General features: G+C 40.4%; 1 protein-coding gene and 1 long non-coding RNA gene across 3 annotated transcripts in view; both read right to left on the bottom strand.

Moving 5' to 3' along the window:
• Positions 1–546: 546 nt before the first annotated feature.
• Positions 547–5551, bottom strand: HOXC4 (homeobox C4). Its single transcript, XM_063952164.1, has 3 exons — positions 4871–5551; positions 3991–4327; positions 547–1925 (listed from the first exon to the last, which is right to left on the bottom strand). The coding sequence occupies exons 1-3, from the start codon at positions 5415–5417 to the stop codon at positions 1799–1801; spliced, it is 1011 nt and encodes a 336-aa protein (XP_063808234.1). The 5' UTR covers positions 5418–5551; the 3' UTR covers positions 547–1798.
• Positions 5552–5836: 285 nt separating this feature from the next.
• Positions 5837–26930, bottom strand: part of LOC135007991 (uncharacterized) — a 108814-nt gene continuing 87720 nt past the window's right edge. For both annotated transcript variants that reach the window (XR_010207814.1, XR_010207820.1), the window contains 4 exons: positions 14512–14549; positions 11470–11555; positions 9021–9144; positions 5837–6121 (listed from right to left, as the gene is read on the bottom strand). This is a non-coding gene — a long non-coding RNA (uncharacterized LOC135007991). The remainder of the gene's footprint in view (positions 6122–9020; positions 9145–11469; positions 11556–14511; positions 14550–26930) is intronic.

Below are 26930 nucleotides of genomic sequence, written 5' to 3'. Positions count from 1 at the left end.
ATGATTTTATACCTTAAATGTATCTTTTAGAAAGCGGCTGTAGTATCTAGAACCGAATAAGGCAACATTTTGAACATGTGTTAAATGAAAGTACAGAGTGGAAGTACTCGGATAACTTCCGAGTACCCACATTATGTGTAAAAGTGCATTTACAGATGGCGAGACTTGAACACTAAAGTAGGAGTGAGTGTGGTTACTAGCACATGGAATTCTACTGTGTATTATTATTTTTGGGGCTGAATATGGGGAGAGCAGAATCTCCACCCCGAGTAATCTGAATGATCTCTTGTATATAACTTTGGGATTTCTAGGTATGCATAGAGTTCTGATATTCTACAGCATGAATTCTTGGCTTTGCATCTAACTCCTCCAGTGTAGCCCAAAAAAATGTTTTCCTTGGTGATCTGCCATAAACGATAAATCACAAGGACATATTAGGAAGTGCATAAAACTATATTCTGAGATAATGACATACGGGATCACAATAAATACAACGGTCATATTGGTTCTAGTTAAAGAATCGTAATTCAAACACTTAACGCAGGGTGGCTGTTAGTCTTTTAATTAATAGAAACAGCACAGTTTAACATTAAACTGCAGGTATAGAGAAACATGGTCGGTAGTTAAAACCCCAGAGGCTGTAAATATAAAAACTATTGCCAGACAAGAACAAGCCTCCCATAAAATTGTGCAGAATGTGTCTTGGTTTTCAAAAGATACATAAAAAGGAGGCAGAGGTCTCATAAGATTGCACTTCCAAATATATTCCTGTCTGCACTTCTCAAGACATATTTGAATGATATACATTTCACGTTGCACTAGCGAGACATCACTTTGATTTCCACATCTTTAATGCAATCCCCATATACAAAAAGATGGACTAATGGGATGGGGCACTTATAGCATAAACTTTGTTTAAAGTAAAACACTTCAGATTTAAAGTTGCTCTTGAGAGAACAGACACTTTTTACGTCCTGCATAAGGCAATATATTTTACTGGAGTTATTTTATAGAACTGAAGTTTGACACTTTTTTGGTATCATTTCTTTGTTTTACAAACTGCATACATGTGCGCCCAGATTTACTATTTAGCTGCAGCTGTTTATCTACATCAATCACTGAATGTAGGTTCCACCATTAACACATCTAATATATAGATAGATAGATAGATAGATAGATAGATAGATAGATAGATAGATAGATAGATAGATAGATAGATAGATAGATAGATAGATATTGAACAAACCCACCCACACAACAGGAGAGTAGATACAGTTCTGAACTGAAGTTAAGTAAAGATATTAAAGCTGAGGGTGGCAGAAAAATTATTTCTTTCTTTCTTTCTTTCTTTCTTTCTTTCTTTCTTTCTTTCTTTCTTTCTTTCTTTCGTTCTTTCTTCATGTATTATTTATTTTATATGTTGTAGGAAATAAAAATCTTTACAAAACTTTGTAGCTCTGGCTTCTGGAGAGTGTAAGTAATAGGGATGTTTTACTCCATGTAGAATAACATAGAGGATACACGTTGTGAGACCTGCATAGGTCAGCGAGGTTTAGAGGTCAGGCTGCAAGCCTAAAATAAAGTTAATGGGATAGAAAACGTGTCCTTTGCATGAACCCTGTATGCTACAGTTTACCCCGAACTTCAATAAAATACCTTTTCACACTCACAACATGAAGGCATCAGGAGGCTGAGAAAGAAGTTACAGAGACTGGAGAAGAGGCAGTGATTTTTAGCTGTGGTTGTTGCATTCTTGCCTCTAATTCCATGTTTAATGCATCCATGAGATTGTTGCAAACTAGAATCGTACAAGCGTCATTGCCATGATTGTGGGGCTGGAAATAGAACACAGATAAAATCCCAGAACAGACCATACAGGGCAAATTTCCCTGTACTTCGCCCTACTTCGATTTGCCCAATTCAATCTTTTTAAAAAAAAAAGGCATGGTAAGCTTTTTACCTACTCCTGATGTTATTTTATTTCTTAATCCAATATATGCAGCCTATAGTGGAGACTTGATTAATGTACCCGCTGCTTTCTGGGAAGACAAACGGAGTACAAAAGTCCCCATCTTATTCAAGCCTCTCTCCCTGAGACATTCAATTTTAATTCATCAAATTTTGAAGCAGTTTACAAAAGAGACAGTGAGAGAGGGAGAGACAGAGATAGAGGGAGAGAGAGAGAGAGAGAGAGAGAGAGAGAGAGGGGTCCCAGAAAGGGTGATCTTACCTCCCTAAACACATGGAGAAAGTCCCTAAACCCACTGAGTATAACAAACAAATGCATTTGACATTAATGTGTGCAGCAAACCTAGAACAATTTTTTTCCCAGACAAATCACCAATAGATATTTATCTGTAAAACACCCCTTATAGTCCATCACATCTTTATGCTATTGCAGTTGTTCTTAATGCTATAGATGAAATCCATACTTTTTGTATTACTGTTTGCATTGCACAAGGTTTCTGTGCCTAGACATCAGAGTTTGTAAAAAGCAATAGTATTCTATAGGTACGTATGTATAATTATATGAGATGTGGCTTAATATTATTCTCGAACTATTGCCAAGCAGAGTACATTTTGGTTTGTTGATAATATTGCAGTTTTAAGGCAGATTTTGTCCTACACAGGGATTAGTATACTACAGTACTGGGTGATTGGAGCCTGCTGTTTGTCATGTAGCTGGGCTGTACAGGCCTACCTGATCTTTTGCATTCTTCTGCTACAATAGATAGGACAGAACACGCAAAATAGCTAAAAAGAAATCCTTAGGCCCTGCACTGAGACAGGGAGATCACAGAAGGGTCATTGCTATTTACACTGAAAAGATGCCTTACAATGCTTCACCAAATACGTTATTTAATAGCCCAAGTCCCACATTCAAATACAGGACAGCAATGGCAGATTGCAAAAATACCTCATGCTATTTCTTACAGATCAGCCCCAATATAATTGAACTTTAGGAGAACAAAAGAGATTTTCAGCATTGTGTTATTTTTTTAAATACAAGAAAAATATAAATAAAGACTTTGTAGTAAGCTCAGCTCACACTGAAGTATACGAACAACAGGACACTGTGATCACTCACTAAATTAGGAATTCACAGGCCATTATTACATATTATACTGTACTATTATGGTGAGAATGTCTAGGATTCATTACAGAAGATACACTTGTATAATCCTTATTGCAGTGAACCTGTGTTTGCTACAAAATGAAGCATTTTGAGCAATAGAACAAAGTAACAGTTAAAACAGACAATTAGACTGCTAGGTTAAACTAAAACACATTCACTGTTTTATTGAACAAACAGACGTTCACATTACACTAGGACTGTTCATAGCATTGTTGTACACTGTAATCTCAACCAAAATAAAATAAAAACACAGTATCCACAACAAAATGGATCTATCTAGCAACTTGGAAACTTTCTTTTGAATATCTTCACATTATGGCATTTAATTTAAAATCACTGATTCCTGTTTTATGTGCTGCTACTTATTTTATATTCATAAATAAGCTTATTACATAATAATAACAATAATATTATTTTCTTATACAAAAACGATTTATTTCACCTCCATATTTGATTTATTTGTTCTACTATTGTTAACACTTACAATCTTAAATATTTGAAGGGTAAAATTGCAACCCTGTATTTTTTTCCATTTGAGGAAGCTCACTTAAAACAGAACGTTTGTAGTTCTCTTTAAAAAATAAATTAAGACAAACTGTCATAAAACATACAAACATAAACATAAAACAACACTTTACATAGAGCCTGATCCCATGCACTGTGACATGCATTTAAAGCCTTTTTGATGATCCAAAAGACCTCTCAGATTTCCAACGCACAAGAAATAAAAACTACAAGAACCAAAATATATATATTATTATTAATATTATTATTATTATTATTATTATTAGATTCTATAAATACTCAGTCATTTGTAGTGTTTTTTTTTTTTTTGGGGGGGGTGTATTTATAACCTTGTAATATCCTCTCGCTGATCCTGAGTTGAGCTTTGCGTTAGATCCTCGTTGGGAGCAGAATTAGAAGCAATTATGTTATTTGAGGCGCTGGAAGATGCGGTGGATCTGACTTTTGTGTTAGGTAACCTGTGGTCTTTTTTCCATTTCATTCTCCTGTTTTGAAACCAAATCTTGATCTGCCTTTCCGACAGGCACAGGGAATGGGCTATCTCAATGCGCCTTCGCCTGGTCAGATATCTGTTATAATGAAATTCTTTCTCCAGTTCCAAGACTTGCTGTCTTGTGTATGCAGTTCGGGATCTCTTGGGCTCACCCCCAGTGTAATTAGGGTTCACTGAGAAAGAAAGGAGAGAATCAGGAGGATAGCCATGGAGGAGAGATAGAGAAGAAAAGCAGACAGGGGGGAGAAGATCTGGAGAGGAGGAAGAAAAGGAAGGCATACAGAATATCAGGGACAGGAAGGTATCAGCAAGCCAGGAGAAAGACCATCTGCTAAAATGTCTCCTAAAAAAAAATCTTCTAAGGAACCAGTTCTTTCTGTTTTATTATAAAGGGCTTTCCCTTAGCTCCAAAGAGGCTGAATTATTTATGCACCCTTTACAAAGCTATAGGAGTTTTCCCTCTCTCTCTCTCTCTCTCTCTCTTTCTCTCTCTCTCTCTCTCCAACACACACACACACCACATAGAGAGCACAGAATGAAGCACATGGCTGGAGCAGCCCAGACAGGCTTGGCTATAAAATTTATGGTGGGTGTAATTACCCATTCGTAGTCGTAAATCCAGTTCAATTGTGCTAACCCAAAGACTCTTTGAGCTTTAAAGGGAAGGGGAAAAAAAAGAGAGAGCGAGGTTATAAGGGAGAAGAAAAGTTTCCTACCAGTACTGACGTGTATTTTCTTCATCCAGGGGTAGACTATGGGCTGTTTGGTGGCTGTGCTGGTAGGATGCTCTGTATTTGGTTGGTTGCAGGCTGGGGGTGCTGGGGAAGGAGTAGTGGAGGTAGTGGTGTTGGTGGAAAGAGATGGGGTGGGGAGCTCACAGATCTGGGCTTTGCCTACAAGGTGGTTGTTGCTCTGTCCATGGAGCCTGGGGTGTGTGGCAGGGTTGGCAGGAGCCTGGATGCTGGCACAGCTGTACTGCCGCTCTGTGTAGGCTGCTCTTGCAGGGTACAGTTCCTGGTGGTGAGGCTGGAACCCAGCTTCCCTGGACCGGCTATAAAATTCCGGGCTGTGATCTGGGATATAGTTATTTTGCGAATATTCCTCGCATGGAGGAAATTTCGGATCGATGTAGTTAGAGTCCATCAAATACGAACTCATGATCATTAATTTCTGGAGTGGAAAATAATTTTTCTCGCTTTGTCGTTTTTCTGCTCCATAAAGCCCTCCTACTAGCTGGCGACCCCGTAAAGTTACTTTCACCATGTGACTCTCCTAGCCAATCACATCCTGCATTCTAGTCCCCGGATAAAGAACCAAAACCTTATTTAAAATCTATTTTTTCCCCTTTCATGTTTGTTGTTGTGTTTTGATTTTTCTCCCTTTCCACAGCAGCACCCTCTCGCTGTATAATCCCCTATGCTCTGGTGAGTGCTTAGCTGGGATAAGACAGAAACGATGCGTTTGTTGCCAATTGGGAAAAAAAAAGCAAGATATAGTCCTGCTTGTGCACATTAAATGGATACTAGAGGTGGGTGGAGAATGTGCACCCTCCCTCTGTAAGAAGCAGCATATACACACACAGACACACACAGGAACATACACACAGGGAATAATGCAATATTAGGAGATAGGGGAATCCTCTGCTTTCTGTCCTGTACATTGTCTCAGGCTCTTACCTGCCATCCATTGTGTGTCCTCTGTGTCACAGCTTCCTCCACCCAGGAGAATCCGATCCCCACGCAGGGCACCCTACAATGACAAGACCGGAGAGTCACAATCTGATCAGGAGTAAGAACATGAATGTCATTCCAGCTCTCTCTATATTATACACCCTGGTATAAGGCTGTGCACATATTTGCACAGTGCATATCATTTTATCTGCATTCTTGAAGCAGGCTGGAGGATATTGAATTACTTATCTGTGCAATGCTGGTAGCTGTTTCCATATCTGCCGCACTGAATAGTCACTAAAACGAGAAAGTAGTGGTTAATAGCAAAGCTGACACCATGCACACAAACACATTACACAAATATACAAGCAAATGACATTGCATCAATATCGATGCCGGGATTGTGTTTTCCTAGATTGCTGATGGGTGTATATGGGGATGGATGCTGTGTTTGTCCCTGCAGCTGACCACAAAACTTCACACTGTATTCTTGTCTATATAACACTCCTGGCAACATATAATACTTTAACCAGGATGGATATGTCACTCAGTACCCAGTGTAATAACAAGGCTGCATAGGATGGAGGACCTGGTCTGCCAATTCAATTTCCATCTACAAGGGGGGCCCATCGTAGTTCCTCCTTAAGTAGACAAAAATGACTGGAGAGGGACTCTCCTTATATTTCCTCATAGCCTCTATTTCACACATCCTACTTTCCGCAGATAATATAGTGCTTAAAAAACCCTGGGAATTTATGTAAACATTTCCAAGCAAACAGCTATTACAATTAAGTATTTTATCAAGAGCTTAGATTAGGCATTAAAAATGGGAGTGTAGATATCTGATTGCTCCCCTGTTCAGCTTGATAACAATTATAGCATAGAATCATAGCTTGTAGGGCATTGCAATATTTTACTTGATAACAATAAAAGTGACACATAAAGTTAGCTGTTTATGTTTTATTTATTAGACTAAATGTGCCAGCGGTGTTGCATGCTTTAGGTTCGTTCTAACAGCTTTTATAGGGCAGTAAAAGGTAATAAATCAGGCTGGAGGATTGCACTGGTTGGGACTTTCTCCTTTTGCGGTGGCTGTTCGGTCTTTATAGGAAATGTAATAATGTGTTATTTTATGATTATTTAATCTACACCTTTAATCCACTCCTCCCACCTTCACTTCTCTCTCCAGCAGCCCAAAAGAGAATGAAGGGAAACCTAAAGGCAATATTGTCCCTGTATGCTAGTGCCACTCACAATGGCTGCTGAATGAAGTGGCACATTAAACGCCAGGGATTTCAGGGACAATTTATTCAGTGAAAGATTTATAAAAATAAATAAACCAAAAAACGTAAACAGAGGTTTGTAGCATCACCCATATACCCCCCTAGAGACGAATCTGTGACTGCAGTCTTCACACAAATTCGATTCTACAGGGTGCATATAAGCGCCTTCTTGGTATCTGTTACTTTGGTGTGGATATGTGGATATTGAGGTGAGGTAGGGTGGCATGGAGGGGAAAGGTGTGGGCTGGGGGGGGGGGGAGGATGGGGGGGGAGAGGAGGGGGGTGTTTAAAATGGATGCAAATTCAAATTCACATTATAAAGCCACAATCGTTATAAGTTTATCCAGATGTGAACCTGTGTGTTACTATGATGGCGGTACCCATTGGGCTCAGCTATATTCTGTAATGTGTGTGGTTTTGAATCCACCTTCAGGATTGCTGTGGGGAAGATCATATCTGAGCTCTGGCTATCTCAGATTATCTTATGTTGTTTCAGTACACGAGATTCTGGCTCTACATTAATGTCTCCCTCCATTGATAATAATAAAACGTGTCCACATTTGGACGTTTTGTACATGCTTTTGTGTACCACTGGGCTAGTTGTGTGCTGTATACTTATCCAATTCTCACCACTATCCACACAGTAGTACAGAACACTGTTCACCAAAGATCTAACCTCATGCCAGAATCCTAGCACTTACTTTGTATTAAAGAATGAATGGGATGTGCTCTTATTTTCACTGCTAATACTTAGACGTATACATTTTAAGTTGGCTTGAAAAAAAAAAACATGATGGAGCTATAAAAAGGTTTCTTTTATATGTGAGCGTTAAATAAATTAAATGGTGTGTTTGCATTTTAAGCATGCACTGGCTGAATCGTGTAATTGCAAACCCTTTCAGATGAAACCTGCTATGGTAGCCCAGCCTGCTAATATTTTCAGATTGTTTACATTCACATACAAATGTATATATGTATATGTGTATGCAGGCTCCCAGCTCATTCACACAGCTTTCCTGCTGTAACAAATATGCCCAGCTCCCATCAGGCCATTTCTCTTTCTGCTAGAAGCTTTCATTAAAGCATGGCTGTGAATAAGGTGCAGATCTAGGATTCACATCTTAATGCAGAAGGCAGCATTTAAAAATGAGCATTAAAGACACACACACACACACACACACACACACACACACACACACACACACACACACACACACACACTTTCTCTCTCTCTCTCTCTCTCTCTCTCTCTCTCTTTCTCTCTCTCTCTGCTGAGCTTCGAGCTTTGTATGAAGAGAAAGGAAATCAGGGCATCTGTAAAGCTCAAAGTGTATCTGGGTGGCACATCTAGAAACAGAACAGAATGAGTTTACCAACACCACAAGAAAATGTGAGGGAGACTACCGTGTGTAAACACTTTGTACTAGATGGTAAAATGTAGAGGTTAGATTCCTCTATCAGCAGATAATCTACTCTGGGTTTTTCCTTTTTCTACTGCATAAAGAGAGTAGAAAATCCTCTGGCTGTGGAGTTACTGAAACACTCTCAGCACAAAGCGTCTTTTTTGACAGTTCTGAAGAAAAATAACTGTCTATTGTCCCTAAGGGTTCATTGAAGGTGCTATTACCATACTGACCGTTTTGCTAACCTACACCTCACGCAATTAGCAATCTGTGCATGCTTCAATAAAAAAAAGAGAAAAAGAAACAGTTTCTAATGTTTCTGTTAGTATACCAGCAATAATCTGCCAATTCCCTCTCTGATTACAAAAACTCAGATTATTTGTAATCCTTGTTCTTGTTAATCTGATATTGAGATAAAAAAAAACACAGATAACATATTTATGATGAGTGACCCAGCTATGGATATCTGATTTGCCTATATAATGATATAAATATTTATGTTATACTCACACTGTGTAATTTTCATTACAAATTTTTACTTTTAATTTACTTTCAGCATGAGCGCGAGGAAAAGGGCAGGTTGCTACACACAGCTTTGTCCATTTTTTTCAGTTCTTTAACATCCCCCCTCTTTCTGTAGAAAGAAGAAAAAAGCAACTATTTATTCTCTCCTCCCTTGTACAAAAAAAAAGGAAAGAAAATTAAAAATGCATTTTGTGTTTGTAGGGAGAATGCAAAGATTATTCCACTCTCTTAGTGGAATTCAATTTTCTTTAAATCTCGTTTAAAGTGGGCTTTTTTTTTCCACAAAGTGCACGCATTTTAATACTGGTTAGACAGCGTGACCTGAATTTCACCTCTCTTGCTTGACTTCCACCAATAGGTCACTGCCACAGAATATTGATGGTACAACTCAGTTGAAATCTGTCTCTGCACAAATGGCCTTTAGATCTTATAGCTAGTTCAATAACTAGTTATAATGTAGAAGGGAGAAATGGGAGCCAGAGGCAAAGTAATTTGATGTTTCATTTTTATGCTGAAAAAAAAGTTGTTTATTTTTTTCTTAGTTTTCTGTCTTTAGTTCCTTTTTTTACTAAAATCAAATCACAACAAAAGTATATGTAGCTGGTATGAAGTTTAAATGTATATTTCAAATATCCGTGCTATTGTTCTGGGTGTGCATAATGAGTGTATAGTTCATGAACCCTGCAAAGGCTTCATTCTCTGGTACTACACACTCGCTGTGACACCCTTCTCCTCTCAGGATACCACTTACATATAGATTATGTGACACACCGGAGGTGCCTATGTCAGAGGTAATCGAGGACAGATTTTAATTTGACTAAAAAAAAACCCACCATACTATAAATTGATTAAAAAAAATAGAAAAATGTAGAGAAAAATTTGGACTATAGTAAAATATTGGGGGAAAATTATCATATGATAATCCAGACAGACGAAATAGTTTCAAGTGGATTTGAGCATTAACATTTGATAAATAGAATATATGTATATATATATATATATATATATATATATATATAGCTCTCTATATTTCTTTCTATCTATCTATCTGTCTATCTATCTATCTATATATCTATATTATAGAATATATAGTGCTTTATTATCTTTAAAAGGAAAGTAAGTGTACTCTGTCCATGAGAAATAAATTACTTATTTAGGGTCTGCAGCCAAACTGCAGCAGATAAGGTGGAATAACATTTGTAGTATAACTTCTCTAGAATCAATAACCTGCTATTTATAGACAGTATGAGATGAGAAATATTACATAGGGTGTAAGCAATGGCCCATTCAGGACAACTGAGACATTTTTTTTATTGCTGTTGTACTTTATTATTGCTAATACCAGCAACACCGAAATAAATTGAGAGAAGTATTTTTAGTGATGTATTATATGCTGAAACTATTGTACATATGACGCTGCGATGACCAGACCATTCGTGTTATCTTACCACAACAAGCTTATGGGTGCTTGATAGGTAGTCAAGGTAACATTGCAGGAATTGTCCTGTGTTTACTGTTAGACTTATCTCATGAAGAAAACACGTTATTTAGCTTCTGATTTCACAAACATCATGTTATCTTATGTACTTAACTGTAAACCTAATAAGCACTTATGTATTATCATTTATATGAGGATGATGGGGCTCTCGTAAAGAGGATATATAAGGATTGCTCTTTAAAAAAAAATGGCATTAGTGAAAAGGGAGCAGTAGTGCAACGTGATAAGAAGCAGTATTTAACAACATGATCCTGTTTGTATAAAAATTACCCTGACACTGCTGAATAAACACTGCAGCGATCATACACAATCAATACCCTCCTAGAGATCTGGAAATATTAGCTCCATAAACTAGGTTAAAAAAAAAAAAACAGTTTGAAACAGTTTGCAAACAAGCAGCTTTCTCTGCTACTATTGGCAGATCAGGCAATTGAGAATCAATTTAATGAAAAAGCGAATCTCTCGGGAGATGTATGTAGATATCAGGCTAAATTTGAGGGCAAGTAGAGGTCCTATACTGAGGATCTATACAAGGCTGCCAGCAAATATCTAGGTCTCTATTGTCCATCATTACATTCCCAGTGTTTGTCCACCAAAAGAGTGATGAAACCGATCTTGCAGTTAGCAGAAACATTTGTGAAATGTATAATTCTACATCACTCCTTTGATCTTGATTTGCCCAAGTGCCTGTATGTGTGTGTTTATAAACACTACTTAAATACTTGAATCGCGTATAAACACTGTTTTTATCAGTAGCTGAAGGGCACTGATCTTGCTGAGAGGTAGGAGGACGAGATTCGATGTTTTCACTTTTTTTGCAAATCTCTCTCCCAGCCTGTTGCCTCTACCTTTTGCCCTTTAAAATCTTTGAAGTCTGTTCCACAGTCTATATACAAAGTATAGTAGAAATCCTGTAAGGTGATTTTCAATATTTACCAAGGGGATGCTATTTTCAATAAGTGCCATAATTCACATCTGCTCCCTCCTCTGTTCACATCCACTGTTGGGTTGCGAGCAGCCTGCTGAAAAAATATAGCACAGGCTTAAATAATCGTCATTACTAACTCATTGAAGATCCTGTCTTGTCTCGTAAGGGGATTTGCTGAACTTCCCAAGGCTCAGCCTGCCCAGCAAAGCAGTAGTATAAATGATTTGTCCAAGTCGGCATATGAAGGGTATGGCTGGTAATAATCGTTTTATTATATCCTAGATCGACCTAGAAACACGCCAACAAGGTCTGAAGAAACTGTTCCAAATAAGAAGGTTTCCAGTGCAGGCTCTCCAGCCCCAGAATTCATCTCTTAAAAGTTTCTGTAAGTTTAAAAAAGTTGGGGCCATAATTTAAGATCAATGGAGTATATGTTATAATGGACATTTTTGTAACTGTAAAGAGTATTCCCCTATGGTTTAAATTAAATTCAGATAAAATTAGCTTTGCCAGAACTCGGAAGAAATTAGGGACAACCCTCACACAAGCGTAGCGCTGATTTATCATTCAAAACAACAAGAGGAGCTGTTATCTTATTATATCCTAGTGGCTACATATGTGATTTCATTGAAATAGACCAATCACAAATATAAATACTTAAGATATGAACAACCTAGATCTTAAAATGCTAATGAGAGACAGAAAATTGTCCTGGAAAGTGGACAGAGATATATTGCTGTGCAAAAAAGAAACCCCTAAAACATCAAAAGAGATCGGAGGAGATGAAAAGAGTTCTATTGGGAAGTAGATTATAGTCTGCCTAGTAAGAAATACAAGCACCTGGGAGATGAATAAAAGTTTTGCCATGTTTAGGTTAATTTGTAGCCATAGAACACGGGTTCTCAAACTCGGTCCTCAGGACCCCACACGGTGCATGTTTTGCAGGTCTCCTCACAGAATCACAAGTAACATAATTAGCTCCACCTGCGGTCCTTTTACAATGTGTCAGTAAGTAATTAATACACCTGTGCACTTACTGGGTTACCTCCAAAACATGCACTGTGTGGGGTCCTGAGGACCGAGTTTGAGAACCACTGCCATAGAAGATGATACACCAATAGATGTTCCTATTTTACCAATGTCTTCAGGCTTCTGTAAGATATATTACGGATTTTTAAAGCTAATATAACGCCTAAAATGTAAAAGGTAGAAAAGTAACATACTACAGTTAGAGAGATACAGTATAAACTACACTGGGTTCTCTATACTGCAATATGTATAGAAGAAAGTTGGCATGATGGCATACTGTAGAAAAAGGTGAACGATATCGCATCTAGAAGGTCATTGTACTTCCCATCTAAATTAGACCTGCAATGAAGGGGGGTGCGCTCCCTTAAGTGGCAGTTATGCTCGGTGTTATTGTGCTACACAGCTATCAATAAACCCGTTAGTGGGGCCTCAATGCTAACGACACATCGCCTGGTTATGGGCTCAGGTTGATAATTTATGCAAAGATTGAGTGATAGGCACCTATTCCTGATTTATAAGTTGTCAGGTTTTATTTTCTTCTGCTAGAGGGCTGAAATTAGCTTTCAGTCAGAAAAAAATATATACACACACTATAGTGTAATTGCCAAAACAGCCTGACCTAGAATGGAGCCCTATCTGGATAGAAAGGTGGATTTAGCATTGACAAGTGTGCAGCATATGTAAAGCATATGTAAGTGTCACGTACGGTATATGTAGGTTACAAGTTACTAGCAGACAGATGTTTTATGCTGACATAAAATGCAAAACAAAGAGGCAATGCTGCCCTAGATGTGATCCTGGGAATACATAGCTATTTAAGCCAGTGGTGACTTTATACTGCCCTTAAAATGAGAAGACCCATTTTCTGGTATAATGTGTATTTTGTGAATGGATCGTTTGTTCTGGATAGGTAAAGAAGGGGCACAGAAGATATGTATATTGGTTGGTTATCTGGATTGCCTAGGTCATATATTTACCTAGTCCCAGATCACAATCAGGCCAGTGTCAGGATAAAGGTGCCGCACTATACAACGCACACACAACTGGGTTGCATTATTAGGCAGCTGAAGACAGACAGGACTTAAAAGAAATGGTTCATTTTGCGATGAAAGAAGGTGAAAGAGGCAGATGTGGGAGACAGAGAACTCTCATGCACCACAATGCAGTCCTTTCACACCTTCTGCACTGTTTGTTTTCCAGCCTTTGTCTCATTCTCACCTTTTCTTGCTTTTACTGAACGTCTATGCCTTTTCTGCACCCTGTCTGATCTATTTTCCATTATGTTTCCCTCCACCATATTTATCCTACTTCTTTATGTTCGTCCTCTTCTCGCCTCTCTACTTACTATATTATACTATTTTAGCTTAGTTAGTTTGATCTCCATTCATAAGGATATCAAAACAACAGATCAACATTTTAAAATAAATAAATTGTATCTTCTTCATTTTATTTATATATGGTATTACTGCAGAACATACAAGGCTCCTAAACCGTTCTTCTGATCCACAGAAGAATCTCTTTCTGTATATATTGCATTACCTAATGTTGTATTGTTTTATGCACAGTACTGAGAACTGATTTTAAAGCAGATGGGAAGTTAGTATTTCATGGCTTAGATACCTAGCTCACACTTTATGCTCAGTCCTCACTGTTTGCAGAAACACCAGCCTTGTTTTAACACATGGAAGGATCTTCTAAAACGAGATCCCTTGTTTTTCATTCTAGTTTTTGAGACACCTCTGGGAATTGTGTAACAGCTCGATGGCAAATCAGTACAATTTACAGTGTAAAGACACAACCCTGCTTCCTGTGATTAGAGCTGACCGGCCAGAACACCTACCAGCGTTTATGGCCCCTTGTCTGCCCTCCCAACTGGAAAATCGGCGAGCAATAAAATCTGCCATCGCTCCTTAACCCTTCAACGGTCAGATGAAGACAGAAGCAAGAGAGGCAAAGGAAAATGGCTACTTTGCACCATTTATAGCACAAACACATTGTGATATTACAAGGGGTCTTCTTACCTAGTACAGCTAGCAGTGAATCCATGTGTGAAAGGGCTCTGCAGAGGAAAAACGGAATAAAATTGTACATTTTAAATGAGAAACCACTGCACAGGAAAGTACTGTAGACCATGCAATTTACCTTATATATTATCAATAACCTGTAGTCATAATCACATTATCAGTTATATCAATCCCTAATATTCTCGTGCTCCTTATACATACTATATGGCGAATTCTTCCTATCAGAGATCTCTAGGTGTTATTGTGTCTTCATTTCTACTACTGAGATTGGCTATATTAAATAGCTTTGAGGGTAGCTACTGAAATGTATCACTGATAAATCGAAATAACGAAATGATGTCTCTTTTATACATTGAAGCTTTATAGCATGTTTATAGTATGTGGGGGAAAAAGAACCTATCATAACATCGCTAAAGTGCAGAACGCTGGTCGATATAAATATAAAACTCCAGGAATACAGTAGTTGGAGGAAAAAAGAGTCAAAGCCAGTCTACATTATATTTTAAACATGCAGTAGAAGATAGATAGATAGATAGATAGATAGATAGATAGATAGATAGATAGATAGATAGATAGATAGATAGATTGATTGATTGATAGATAGCTAGATAGAAGAAAGATAGATAGATAGATAGATAGATAGATAGATAGATTATAACCGTAACTACACTTTTATGCTTATGTTGAGCCCCCAGATTACAGCTGGGAACAATGGTGAAATAGATTGAAATGATACAATTTACAAATGGAAATGCTCCATTAGAAAAGGAATACCTGATTAAAATTGATTTTTTTTAACTTAATAAACGTGTTCACCCCTTAAGGATTCAATTACCTCTTTTAAAGCAAAACAGCCCCCATCATGTTGTACCCTCTGCAACAACATTTCTTGATCTGAATGAATGTTGTCTCTCACATTTACTCGTTTTAAACTGGAATAGCGTTAACATTCTGTTACATTAATGGGATACGTATTCCAGAAAGCAATCCTTAAAAGATTTGGGCTTTATTGATGTTGGTACCTGAGTGAGGCCCTCATTCATGTATTCCTAAAATATTTGATGCTGCACCTCTGAACGTCTGCATGCATTTGGGTGAATAAAATACAGAATTATTTAGCTAGTCATAAGGTTGAATTAAAGATTTTATCCATAAGGTTCAACTTCTAATTGCAACATTTTCCAATACAGCCGCTAGGGAGGGTAGGGGGGTGGGATCAATTCTTACCGAACCCTAAAATGACAGTCGGATAAATTCCCTGGAAATCAACGGTGAAAATTTCTCTCACACAAATGAATGCATGAATATAGTAAATGTTTGTTAAATAAATAAACAAATAAATAAATAAGTATTGGCTTTTTCATTGCTGTGGTTCTGTTATGTTCTAACAGGTAATAACTAAACATTTATTACATATTTCTGTTTTAATTCATATTTTTTAAACTTTACATAAGCCTTTATTGCTTTCTTTACTTAAGGAACACTCTACAGCATAGAGCAAAAATGATTACTAATATTACAGTATAAACTGGTATTACAATCACTGCAAACCTTTAATCATCAGAGGGATCCCTGCACGGAACAGTCATTACAACTGTGTTTACTTTTTGTCTTTGAAGTGTGTAGGGTCATTATGAATAGAGATTATATATGTGTATAGAGGTAAGCAAACATTATTAATGAATTTAAAGCAAAATCTAGGGTTTGATTTGTGAGGGGTTATATTTCACTTTATTTTATGAGTGAATAGATGTCCTACAGAAAGCTACCTGTCATGCATACTATACCTTTTGCTCTGACGTCAACGTATGGAGCTATGGTACAGACTAATCGCATATTGCCTTATATATCATATGGATTTCACTGTAGTTTAGATATGTGGAATAAATAATGTACAAGAGATGATGTTCTATGAAGACTTTGAAGTTACCAGTAAATCTGTCATAAATCTCTGCATCATTTCCCTTATCAACGTTTCCATCGAAACTGAATCTTCTTCAGATAAGACTTAGCGTAAACATATTTTTGTGTATCGGATTAATCAATTATGTGACCATTGCACTGATGACAAAAGCAAACAAACAAAACATCATTTTATTAAACAGATAGGTAGTGTGTGTGTGTGTGTGTGTGTGTGTGTGTGTGTGTGTGTGTGTGTGTGTGTGTGTGCGCGCGCGAAGCACTGACAGAAGGTAATGGCATTATGGCATCTGTAGTTCCACAGCAAATGTGACAGGTTAGCTACAGTTCCCATTATTCTTGTCACTTTTTAGACAAGGGAAACATGTCTTGTAATTGTAAAATAATGTGTACAGTATTTTAAGTTGTTTTGACTTTTCACAGTATATTATGCTAACACACCAAGAAATGCCATTCCCTCTAATTAGATGGTGTAATTGTGGAATGATAGGCCTGTTTAATAGGTACATTAAGCAAACAAAAGAGAGTGGGGTCGCAGTTTTGTATTTAAATATCACCAGCCTTTCCTTTTATTGTAGGTAAGGCATAGTAATGTCACAGGCAGCACCGGAGAATACTACTACTAAGTTCCTAGAAGCCGTCAGACAAGTATTTTATCTTCCATGACATCAGACTAACTGGTGTTATAACAGTGTAGCTTTTATGACTATTACACATTAGGATGGGATTTACAAGCGTTGTGCATATGCATGTTGCCCTGTTTACACTATTTTCAGTATATAATTCCTGGGGTTAATTTGCTAGCACACTGGCTGATGTTTTATAATTACACTTAATTCCCCTTGTTGACAGCCGCAGTTAGCCTGATTTGTTCCTATTGGTAGAATGAGACCATGTGCTTCCCAGCCACCTCTGAATTCCCTTTAGAACACTTAGCACAATCCTTGCCTGACATCTCTCATTCTGGGCTATGTGTGGCTCCAGATTTTTGGAACGGGACCAGTCACATAGGAAACATGGGATTAACAAGATTTGCAGTTTTACAGCTATTATATAAAATGTTTATTAAAGGAAACTGGAGATCATTCGTGGTATTTTCTTTTTCTTTTGGAACTGAACATCTGAGTGTGTTTGTGTGTAGTAATAATGAATAAACATACAGGCAGCCCTACATGTAGGGTTATGTGGCCAACAAAATGTGTAGATATTGGCATCTGGGTCTGGATAAGAGAGCTTCAGACAGTATTGCAAATTATGTTTTCATCTTTAGGCAGCAACGTAATTATCGATAATGTTACGTAATCAAACAACGTAAAGTGCGTAGATTGACTACTTTTAACACATAATAAGAGCTACCCCTCTACTTAGGTAATTAAAATAAGGGTGCAGTGGAAGTCACTACTATAATTGAAATTATGCATACAGTATACAGTAACGTGTTTGCATTGATTTTGTCCTGCCAAAGCACAGCATACATATTATTACATATATTACATATATTACATACTTGTGCTCAGGGGATTGCTACAGACTATTAGTAAACACATAATTTCCCAAATAACAGGAAGTAAAGAAAATAATAAGGTATTGATCTTATAAATAAAAATAGATTTTAACAAAAAATAAAAGTGGTTCTGAGAAACAGACATCTTTAAAATTCGATTTATTTATGTTTTGTGTTGTTTTTGTTCTTTTGGAGCAGGAGCAATATTTGTCATTGATGAACTCATCTTGTGGATGTGAAGACAGTTTACTGACTTTTCATCACTGTTTGCTTATTTAAGGGTGCACGGAGTGTAAAGGCCAGTACTCACGGCCCGATGCTGGAGAGATGTGTGCTGAGCGAACCGCTCAGCACACATCTCTCCCGGCGCTCAGCACAGCGCGATCTGTGCTGAGCGTGCGGGGGGAGACGGGGGGGCCGCTCACTTCACCCAGTGGGTGAAGTGAGCGACCCGCTAGATTTGCCTGCATGCAGGCCAATCTAGCAGCAGCGATAGCGATGCGCGGGGCTGCGCATCGCTATCGCTGTTAGGGCTACACACGGAGCGATGTTGCTGAAAATCTAAGCAATCTAGTCAGATTGCTTAGATTATCGCTCAGTGTGTACCCCCCTTAATGCTAATTTGGCATACTGATAGGAGATAACACAAAAAGTCTGAAAGCAACGATAAACTTTTGTCATTACCACTTTGTTAACACTCTCAGTAATGATAGATACATAACCAATCATAACTATTTTCAGATTCTGTGATCTAATGATGTATTTGAATATATATATATATATATATATATATATACATATATATATATATATATACACACACACGCGTACACAGACATAAGAACACACACACAGACACACAACACAAACACACACACACACACAATCTATCTATCTATCTATCTATCTATCTATCTATCTATCTATCTATCTATCTATCTATATACACACACACACACACACACACACACACACACACACACATCTGTGAAAATTAAAAGATACATTTATTAAACTAAGCATTACCCTGATAATGTTAAGGTAATATTCTCCTTAGGAATATTCTTCCTAGTAATACTGTATTCTCCCTAGGAATTTTAAAGAACACCATTTTTAAAAGGCCTATTTCACTTTGTTTCATGAAAGCTCTCTGTAGACTTTACATATTTTTTATGCCAATTTATCAAAATTCTTGCCATGACAAAAGGTCCCATCCTGCCAAAGAACAGGATGCTATCACTTTACTGCCAGACTCTACTGCACATGAGTATCTACTGTAGCCTATCTAGTCGTGCATGTGAAAGCATAGACTGCAGGGGAGGGATCCAAAGATCCCTCTCCAGCGACATGCTTGTGAAGAAATGTAGTATATAATAGGCTAGGCTATATCTGTTTTGTTAGCTAAGCTTTTCTTGGCTTGTTAATAGGTCATGTTCTCAGTACCCTTATTTATTTATATTGCTTTACAGAGAATATTTCAATAATTCACATCAGATTCTGCTCCAGTGGAGCTTACAATCTAAGTTCCCTATCACATGGACACACAAAAACTGCGGTAATATATCTATACAGATATCTAGTAGAAAAAGTCCAGCACTCTCATCTTCTAGACAGCATCAGCGGGGTGCACTACACAGAAAAGCCACTTACTCAGAGAGAATTTCCGATGAATATAGTCCAAACATAGGCACTCTCCAAACTTTAGCAAGCTTTTTAAGGTATTTTTAATCCAATACTCACAACATAGAGATGCAAGGTGTATTTAGTTGCATGGCAGTGAAATAGCAGCGACGTTTCGGTCCCTCCAGGCCTTTATCAAGCTTTCCATATTAATATGCCCATAAAAAATCCACATCAGCAGAGTTAGTTACAGCGGAAGTCTCATACCCCATTGCTGGTTGCCTTTTAAGTGCTCAAAATGCCGCCAAAACATGCTGAATCCCGGCGTGCGTTCCAATCACCAAGTGGAACGCATCCAAGCCTAATTCCGGTTCCGGTCACGTGATTCTGCAGTTCAGCACCCGGCGTGACACGCACGCTGAGGCTGGACGTACATATACACATTTTTTACACACCGCACGAACACCACTCCCACATATCACATGTGCATATATCCCCAGCCGCAAAGTACAAAGAACCGGAATTAGGCCTGGATGCGTTCCACTTGGTGATTGGAACGCACGCCGGGATTCAGCGTGTTTTGGCAGCATTTTGAGCACTTAAAAGGCAACCAGCAATAGGGTATGATACTTCCGCTGTAACTAACTCTGCTGATATGGATTTTTTATGGGCATATTAATATGGAAAGCTTGATAAAGGCCTGGAGGGACCGAAACGTTGCTGCTATTTCACTGCCATGCAACTAAATACGCCTTGCATCTCTATGTTGTGCATATTGGATTAAAAATACCTTAAAAAGCTTGCTAAAGTCTGGAGAGTGCCTATGTTTGGACTATATACAGATATCTATATATATATATATATATTTTTTTTTTTTTTTACAAAAGTCAACCTTCTGGTATGCTTTTGAAGTGTGTGAAAAGACCTATCTATACAAACATGAGGAGAACATGCAAACTTCACACTAATGAGCCATGACTGGGAATTGAACACAGAACCACAGTGTTGTGAGGCTGTAATGCTAACCACTATGTCATCCATGCTGCCCTTTAGAAAACTATGTGGACTGCTTATCCAGAAGGACTGCTGCTGCATATATCATAGACTTAGATTTGAGACTTAATTGTCGTTACAGCTGGTAGGGTAAGCTTGCCGGCATTCTGTATTGTTGAGTTTAAATGTACCTTTGACAGTGTGGACCGAGAATCTGTTTGGTGTGCCTCAAGGTGTAGAACATCCCACATAACACCCAGGTGTTCAAGGACTTTACAACAATGGATCAAACAATGTTAGATATGCCGGCCAATTGTCCCAAATGTTCACAATCTCAGCTGCCGTCAAGCAAGATTGCATAGTATCACCCATGCTCTTAAACATAGCTATGGAACGGATTCTCAGGAAAACTTTTCTAAATGAAATGGGCCCCATTACTGGCAAACATATAGACCTGACAGATCTAGTCTAAGTTGATGATACCGTCTTCCTAGCCGAAAACATGCAGAGTGCCCAAAACATCCTAATAAGCTTCGCACAAATGCAGCAAAGCTTGGCTTACAAGTAAATGTGAAAAAAAAACTATGCAAGTGCAGCTAAACCTAGATTGAAACATCATTGAACAAGTGTTTACCTTTAAATACCTGGGTTCAACTATCAATGGTCAACAGATAGATGATACAAGCTGCATCAAAAGTCATATAGGTTGTGCCACAGCTGCCTTTATACCTCTGAAAAAAGGCCTCTGGAACCAACAGGACATTTCCATTGCAATAAACATTAAGGTATTCAATGCATCGGTTAGAACAATATACTTTATTTATGGTTCAGAGTCATGGACAATCCTTAAAAATGACCTAACAAGAGTGGAACATTTCCCAATGAGATGCATACGAAACATATAAGTAAAACTAACAGACCGCTGGAGAAATGAAAACATTTGAAAATGACGCCAAGACCAACCCACAATTGGATCCTACATTACAAGACAGTATTTAACCTCTTAAGTGGCATGGACAGAAAATCTCTGGGGTCAGCTTCACTGGGGAGACTGGCTTTCCTGGAAGATCTTCAGGGCATGCCACTGCTCATCCTCCCTTGTACTCCGCTCGGGTGGGGGGACGGAGTTTTGCGGAATGATGTGGTTGCGTCGGGTCATTCGGTGTCATTACGCAAAACTCCCCCGCCCCTCCCCGAGCGGAGTACAAGGGAGGAGGGGGAGAGGATTTCAGTGGTGGTGACCACCTGTAAATAAACACCCCCTTGGCAAAGAGCATTCCCCTTGGCAACGAGCATTCCCCTTGGCAAGAAGCATTCCTCTTGGCAAACATCATGGATCCCAGATCATGAAACCCCTGGCAATGAGTATGATACCCAGCATGTGAAACCCCTGGCAATGAGTATGATACCTAGCATGTGAAACCCCTGGCAACACGCAGTTAATTAATTTAAAAACCCACCCTGGGAGGAGTAACATAGTAAAAATAAAGTCACCACTGAAGGAGTTTTGAAGTGGTTCGGACATGTCTGCAGAATGGAGCCTAAAATATACCATACCAGTGGTTAAATAACACAATTCGAGTGGATGGAAAATAGCATGTGATACGCCAAAGGAAACATGGCCAAAGCAGATTGCACAAGACCTACAACCATTGCACTTCCATATTAATGATTCCAAGCAAGCCGCACTAAACCAATCAGAGTGGTGTGCCATTATTAGAGATTCCCTGCCTTTGGCTGTCACATTACTTCATATATCACTGATCTTAACATTGATCCTAATATTAAATAGCCCATAGAGTTTAAAAAAAAAAAACATTTTCAGAGTTTTGACTACAAAAGTACATTAATGAATAAGTCCCTCTAAATGAGTTAGGTAGTTTGGTCCTACAGTATATATGAAAGGGTCACCTCTTCTTTAGCCTGAGATAGCCCTTGCCATTGAAATTATTTACTAATTCTCATTAGCAAAACCTTACCCAGACAAAGCATGCTGTAGCCTATTTACCAAGGACTGCAAAAGCATATGTAACTATTATCATCTGCTATTGCCACCTCAGGCATTGTCTTCAAAATAAACAATATAATAACAAAATACTTAAAGCATAATCAAAATGTCACATAAAATTGTTGCTATTATGCGACTCAGATTAAGGCTTCCCACATATGGTGCAATATAGCTTCTTGGCCCATTCACCTAATAATTGGTTTTGTGAACAGTTTGTGTGGAAAAGTTTAACTGGTTATGGGCAGTGGTGTAACAGGGAGGCAGCATGCCCCGTGCCGCCCCCCTGAGCGCATGACATCATGATATCGTGCAGCGGGGTGCCAGCCTCGGGAAGTGCAGCACTGCTTGGAACATCCTCACTGTGATGTGTGCCTGGAGCATCTAAGGGACACTCCGGCAGCACTGTGCAGCAGGGACGTGCAGTCAGGGGAGGCAGGGCCTCCCCTGTCATAATGATTAAAATAATAAAAAGAAGATATTTATAACACAGTCTGTTATAAATATCTTTTTTCATTATTTAATAATTCCCCCCCCCCTGTGGCTGCTTGTGAGGGTGGGAGGCAGCGGGAGAGGTGCCATCCGCTGCTAACACTAAAAGTCCGGGCAGCGGGCGGCGGGCAGGGGGCGGGGCGCAGCAATGGGCTGTGAAAGCCCATTGAAAATGAATGGGGAAGCGGCACCTATACTGGTGCCGCAATGACAGGGGCGTGCATTCAGCCCCGATGAATGCACGCCCCTGTCAGTGCCCCAGATGATTGGCCCAGCGGATCCAGTGCTGGATCCGCTGTCCAATCACTAGCGAGCCCCTTTCCCGGCTGCAGCGGGCGCCATGGGCTGTGTGGGCGCCCGCTGCAGCCAGCGCCGCTGAGCGGCGCTACTATGGGAGAGACATCATGAGTCATGACGTCTCTCCCATAGTACAGCAGAGACGAGCCGGCGGACGGAGACGGAGGACAGCGCTAATGGAGCTGCGCTGCTGGAGCGGTAAGTATGTGTGTGTGTTTTTTTAATTTTTTTTATGTGTGTGTGGGGGCAGAGCAACAGGGGTTCAGCAACTGGGGGGGCACAACAACAAGGGGCACAGCAACAGGGGCACAACTATAAGGGGCAGAGCAACAGGGGCACAGCAAAAGGGGCACAACTATAAGGGGCACAGCAAAAGAGGCACAACTATAAGGGGCACAGCAAAAGGGGCACAACTATAAGGGGCACAACTATAAGGGGCACAGCAAAAGGGGCACAACTATAAGGGGCACAGCAAAAGGGGCACAACTATAAGGGGCACAGCAAAAGGGGCACAACTAGAAGGGGCACAGCAAAAGGGGCACAACTATAAGGGGCACAACTATAAGGGGCACAGCAAAAGGGGCACAACTACAAGGGGCACAGCAACAGGGGCACTACTATAAGGGGCACAGCAAAAGGGGCACAACTACAAGGGGCACAACTATAAGGGGCACAGCAAAAGGGGCACAGCAACAGGGGCACAACTATAAGGGGCACAGCAAAAGAGGCACAACTACAAGGGGCACAACTATAAGGGGCACAGCAAAGGGGCACAACTACAAGGGGCACAGCAACAGGGGCACAACTATAAGGGGCACAGCAAAAGGGGCACAACTACAAGGGGCACAACTACAAGGGGCACAGCAAAAGGGGCACAACTACAAGGGGCACAACTACAAGGGGCACAGCAACAGGGGCACAACTATAAGGGGCACAGCAACAGGGGCACAGCAAAAGGGGCACAACTACAAGGGGCACAGCAACTGGGGGGCACAACTACAAGGGGCACAGCAACTGTGGGTCACAACTACAAGGGGCACAGCAACTGGGGGGCACAACTATAAGGGGCACAGCAACTGGGGGGGCACAACTACAAGGGGCACAGCAACTGGGGGCACAATTACAGGGGTCACAGCTACTGGGGGCACAGCTACTGGGGGCAAAGCTACAGGGTGCACAGCGACTGGGGTCACAGCTACTGGGGGCAAAGCTACAGGGGGCACAGCGACTGGGGGCACAGCGACTGGGGGCACAACTACTCGGGGCACAGCTAGGGGGCACAGCTATTGGGTGCAAAGCTACAAGGGGCACAGCGACTGGGGTCACAACTACTGGGGGCACAGCGACTGGGGGCAAAGCTACAGGGGTCACAGCGACTGGGGGCACAACTACTCAGGGCACTGCTAAAAGGGACACAGCTACAACGGGCACAGCTACAGGGGTCACAACTACTGGGGGCACAGCCACAAGGGGCAAAGCTACAGGGGGCACAGCGACTGGGGGCACAACTACAGGGGTCACAACTACTCGTGCCACTGCTACTGGGGGCACTGCTACAGGGGGCAAAGCTACTAGAGGTACAGCTACTAGGCTCACAACTATTGGGGGAGCCTGCTCCATCATCCCAGCTAGCAGCAGCACTCTCCCCTGTCTATGCTAACGTCCTCCCGCGTCAGCGAGTGTATAATATTCATTAATTTCTCTCTCTCCTCCTGTGGATTACTTTGTTTGTAAGTATAATTTTCATTTTTACAGGTACCGGCCCTATTGGATTCTACTGGACAAGTGGACGTGACCGGCGTGGGATGTAGGTAAGTAATCTCTCTCTCATTTTTACAGGAACCACCTATTGGATTCTACATGGACAAGTGGACGTGATCGGCGTGGGATGTAGGTAAGTATGTGTGAGTGTGTAAGTGTGTTTTAATAAATTTTTACTTTCACGGTGTGTGTGTTGTGTTTTTATTTGGGTATTTTATTGTTGTAGAACTACAGGTACCAGCGGGCCCGTTATTTCCCCGCATGCTGGTATTTGAGGTTCTCCAAGCACCAGCAAGCGGAGGAGGCTTGCTGGGCCTTGTAGTTCCACAACAAAAAACAATATTCTTTTTTATTCACACTTATGGCTATCAGCCCGGCACCCACCGCCCAGGGGTGCTGGGGACAGCCTCGGGCTTCACCCCTGGCCCTTGGGTGCCTGGAGGGGGGGACCTCTTGATTTAAGGGGTCCCCACTCCTCCAGGGAACCCCAGCCAGTGGTGACTAGTTGGGGGGTAATGCCACGGCCGCAGGGACCTACATAAATGTGTCCCCCGGCTGTGGCATTATGTCCCTGGCTAGTGGAGCCCGGTGCTGGTTTTAAAAATACGGGGGACCCCTACATCTTTTGTCCCCCGTATTTTTGGAACTAGGACCGGTCTAAGAGCCCGGTGCTGGTTGTCTAAATACGGGGAACCCCTGTCCAATTTTTTCCCAGTATTTAAACAACCAGGACCGGCTCAAAGAGCCCGAGGCTGATTATACTTAGGAAGGGGGACCTCACACATTTTTTTTTACATTTTTTAACCCATTCAGACCCTTCTCCATTAAGTTAATGGAAGCCCTGGACAACAAAATTGCATTCATGTCCTCCTCCCACTCCCTTCCCAAACACTAATTTTAATTTTTTTCTATAAAAATGTACAATATATCACAAGTATGATGAGCAGGCAGGCAGCGGGCATTGGCGGCATCGGATTGAGATGCAAATTAGTGGCGGAGGGCTGGGTCAGTTGATGATGGGCGAGTTTGTAAGCCATTGGCGGTGGCAGCGGGCATCGGCTCAGAGGCAGTAGCAGGCATTGGCTCGGCGGCGGTAGGGGTCATCGGCAGGATTTGGCGGACATTATGGCTGTAGTGCCTCACCAGCCTCTGACCTCACCGCACGCCACTGCTGTGCAGCGATACCGGCTGCAGGGAGCCATTCCAGACACCCTGATAGTTAGAAGCAAGAGCCGTGGGACAGCAAAAGCTTCATATTGTGCTCTGTCCAATGACACCGCTAGCACACCCCAGGATACAGCCCTGATCATTCATAGTTGTATGCTATGCAAGGGCATAGCTTCTGTAGGTGTAGGGTGTGCAGCTGCTATGGAGCCCAGAGCTGAGAGGAGCCACCTTCCCTGTAAGTTACATGTGTTATAAACATTTCTCACTATAGGGTGGTACATAGAGGCCCTATACAAACTTTTGTCTTGGGGCCTGCCATATATCTAGTATGCATGCACCGGGACCTGCTCATTGTAATGTGGTATTAAATGAGCAGGAGGGCATTATAATGTTACATAATATCATCTGGGGGCAGCATTATAGTGTGGCATAATATGAAAGGGGGGGCACTGTAATGTGGCATAATATGAACTGGGGACAGTGTATGTCATAATGTGAATTGGTATACTGTGTGGCATAATGTGTACTGGCAGACCTACAATGTGACATCAGGTAAACTAGGGAACTACAGTAGTTCATAAAATAAGCTAGTGCACAACTATGGGGCATAACATTAACCAAGGCACTGCTATGGTTAAAAAAAAAACTTGGGCACTA

The sequence above is a fragment of the Pseudophryne corroboree genome, chromosome 2 (assembly GCF_028390025.1).
Source record: "Pseudophryne corroboree isolate aPseCor3 chromosome 2, aPseCor3.hap2, whole genome shotgun sequence".
Classification (NCBI taxonomy): domain Eukaryota; kingdom Metazoa; phylum Chordata; class Amphibia; order Anura; family Myobatrachidae; genus Pseudophryne; species Pseudophryne corroboree.
Note: the sequence above shows the minus strand (reverse complement) of the source record. Positions and strands in the feature narration are given on the sequence as shown.

Bases quoted from the DNA above. Each gene is read 5' to 3' on its own strand.
- HOXC4 (XM_063952164.1), bottom strand. From the start codon at position 5,417: ATGGTGAAAGTAACTTTACGGGGTCGCCAGCTAGTAGGAGGGCTTTAT. The intron at 4,328-4,870 runs GTAGGAAACTTT...TTTCTTTCTCAG, and splicing joins GAAAATACACGTCAGTACTG to TGAACCCTAATTACACTGGG. The intron at 1,926-3,990 runs GTTATAAATACA...TTTTTTAAAAAG, and splicing joins CAGCGAGAGGATATTACAAG to ATTGAATTGGGCAAATCGAA.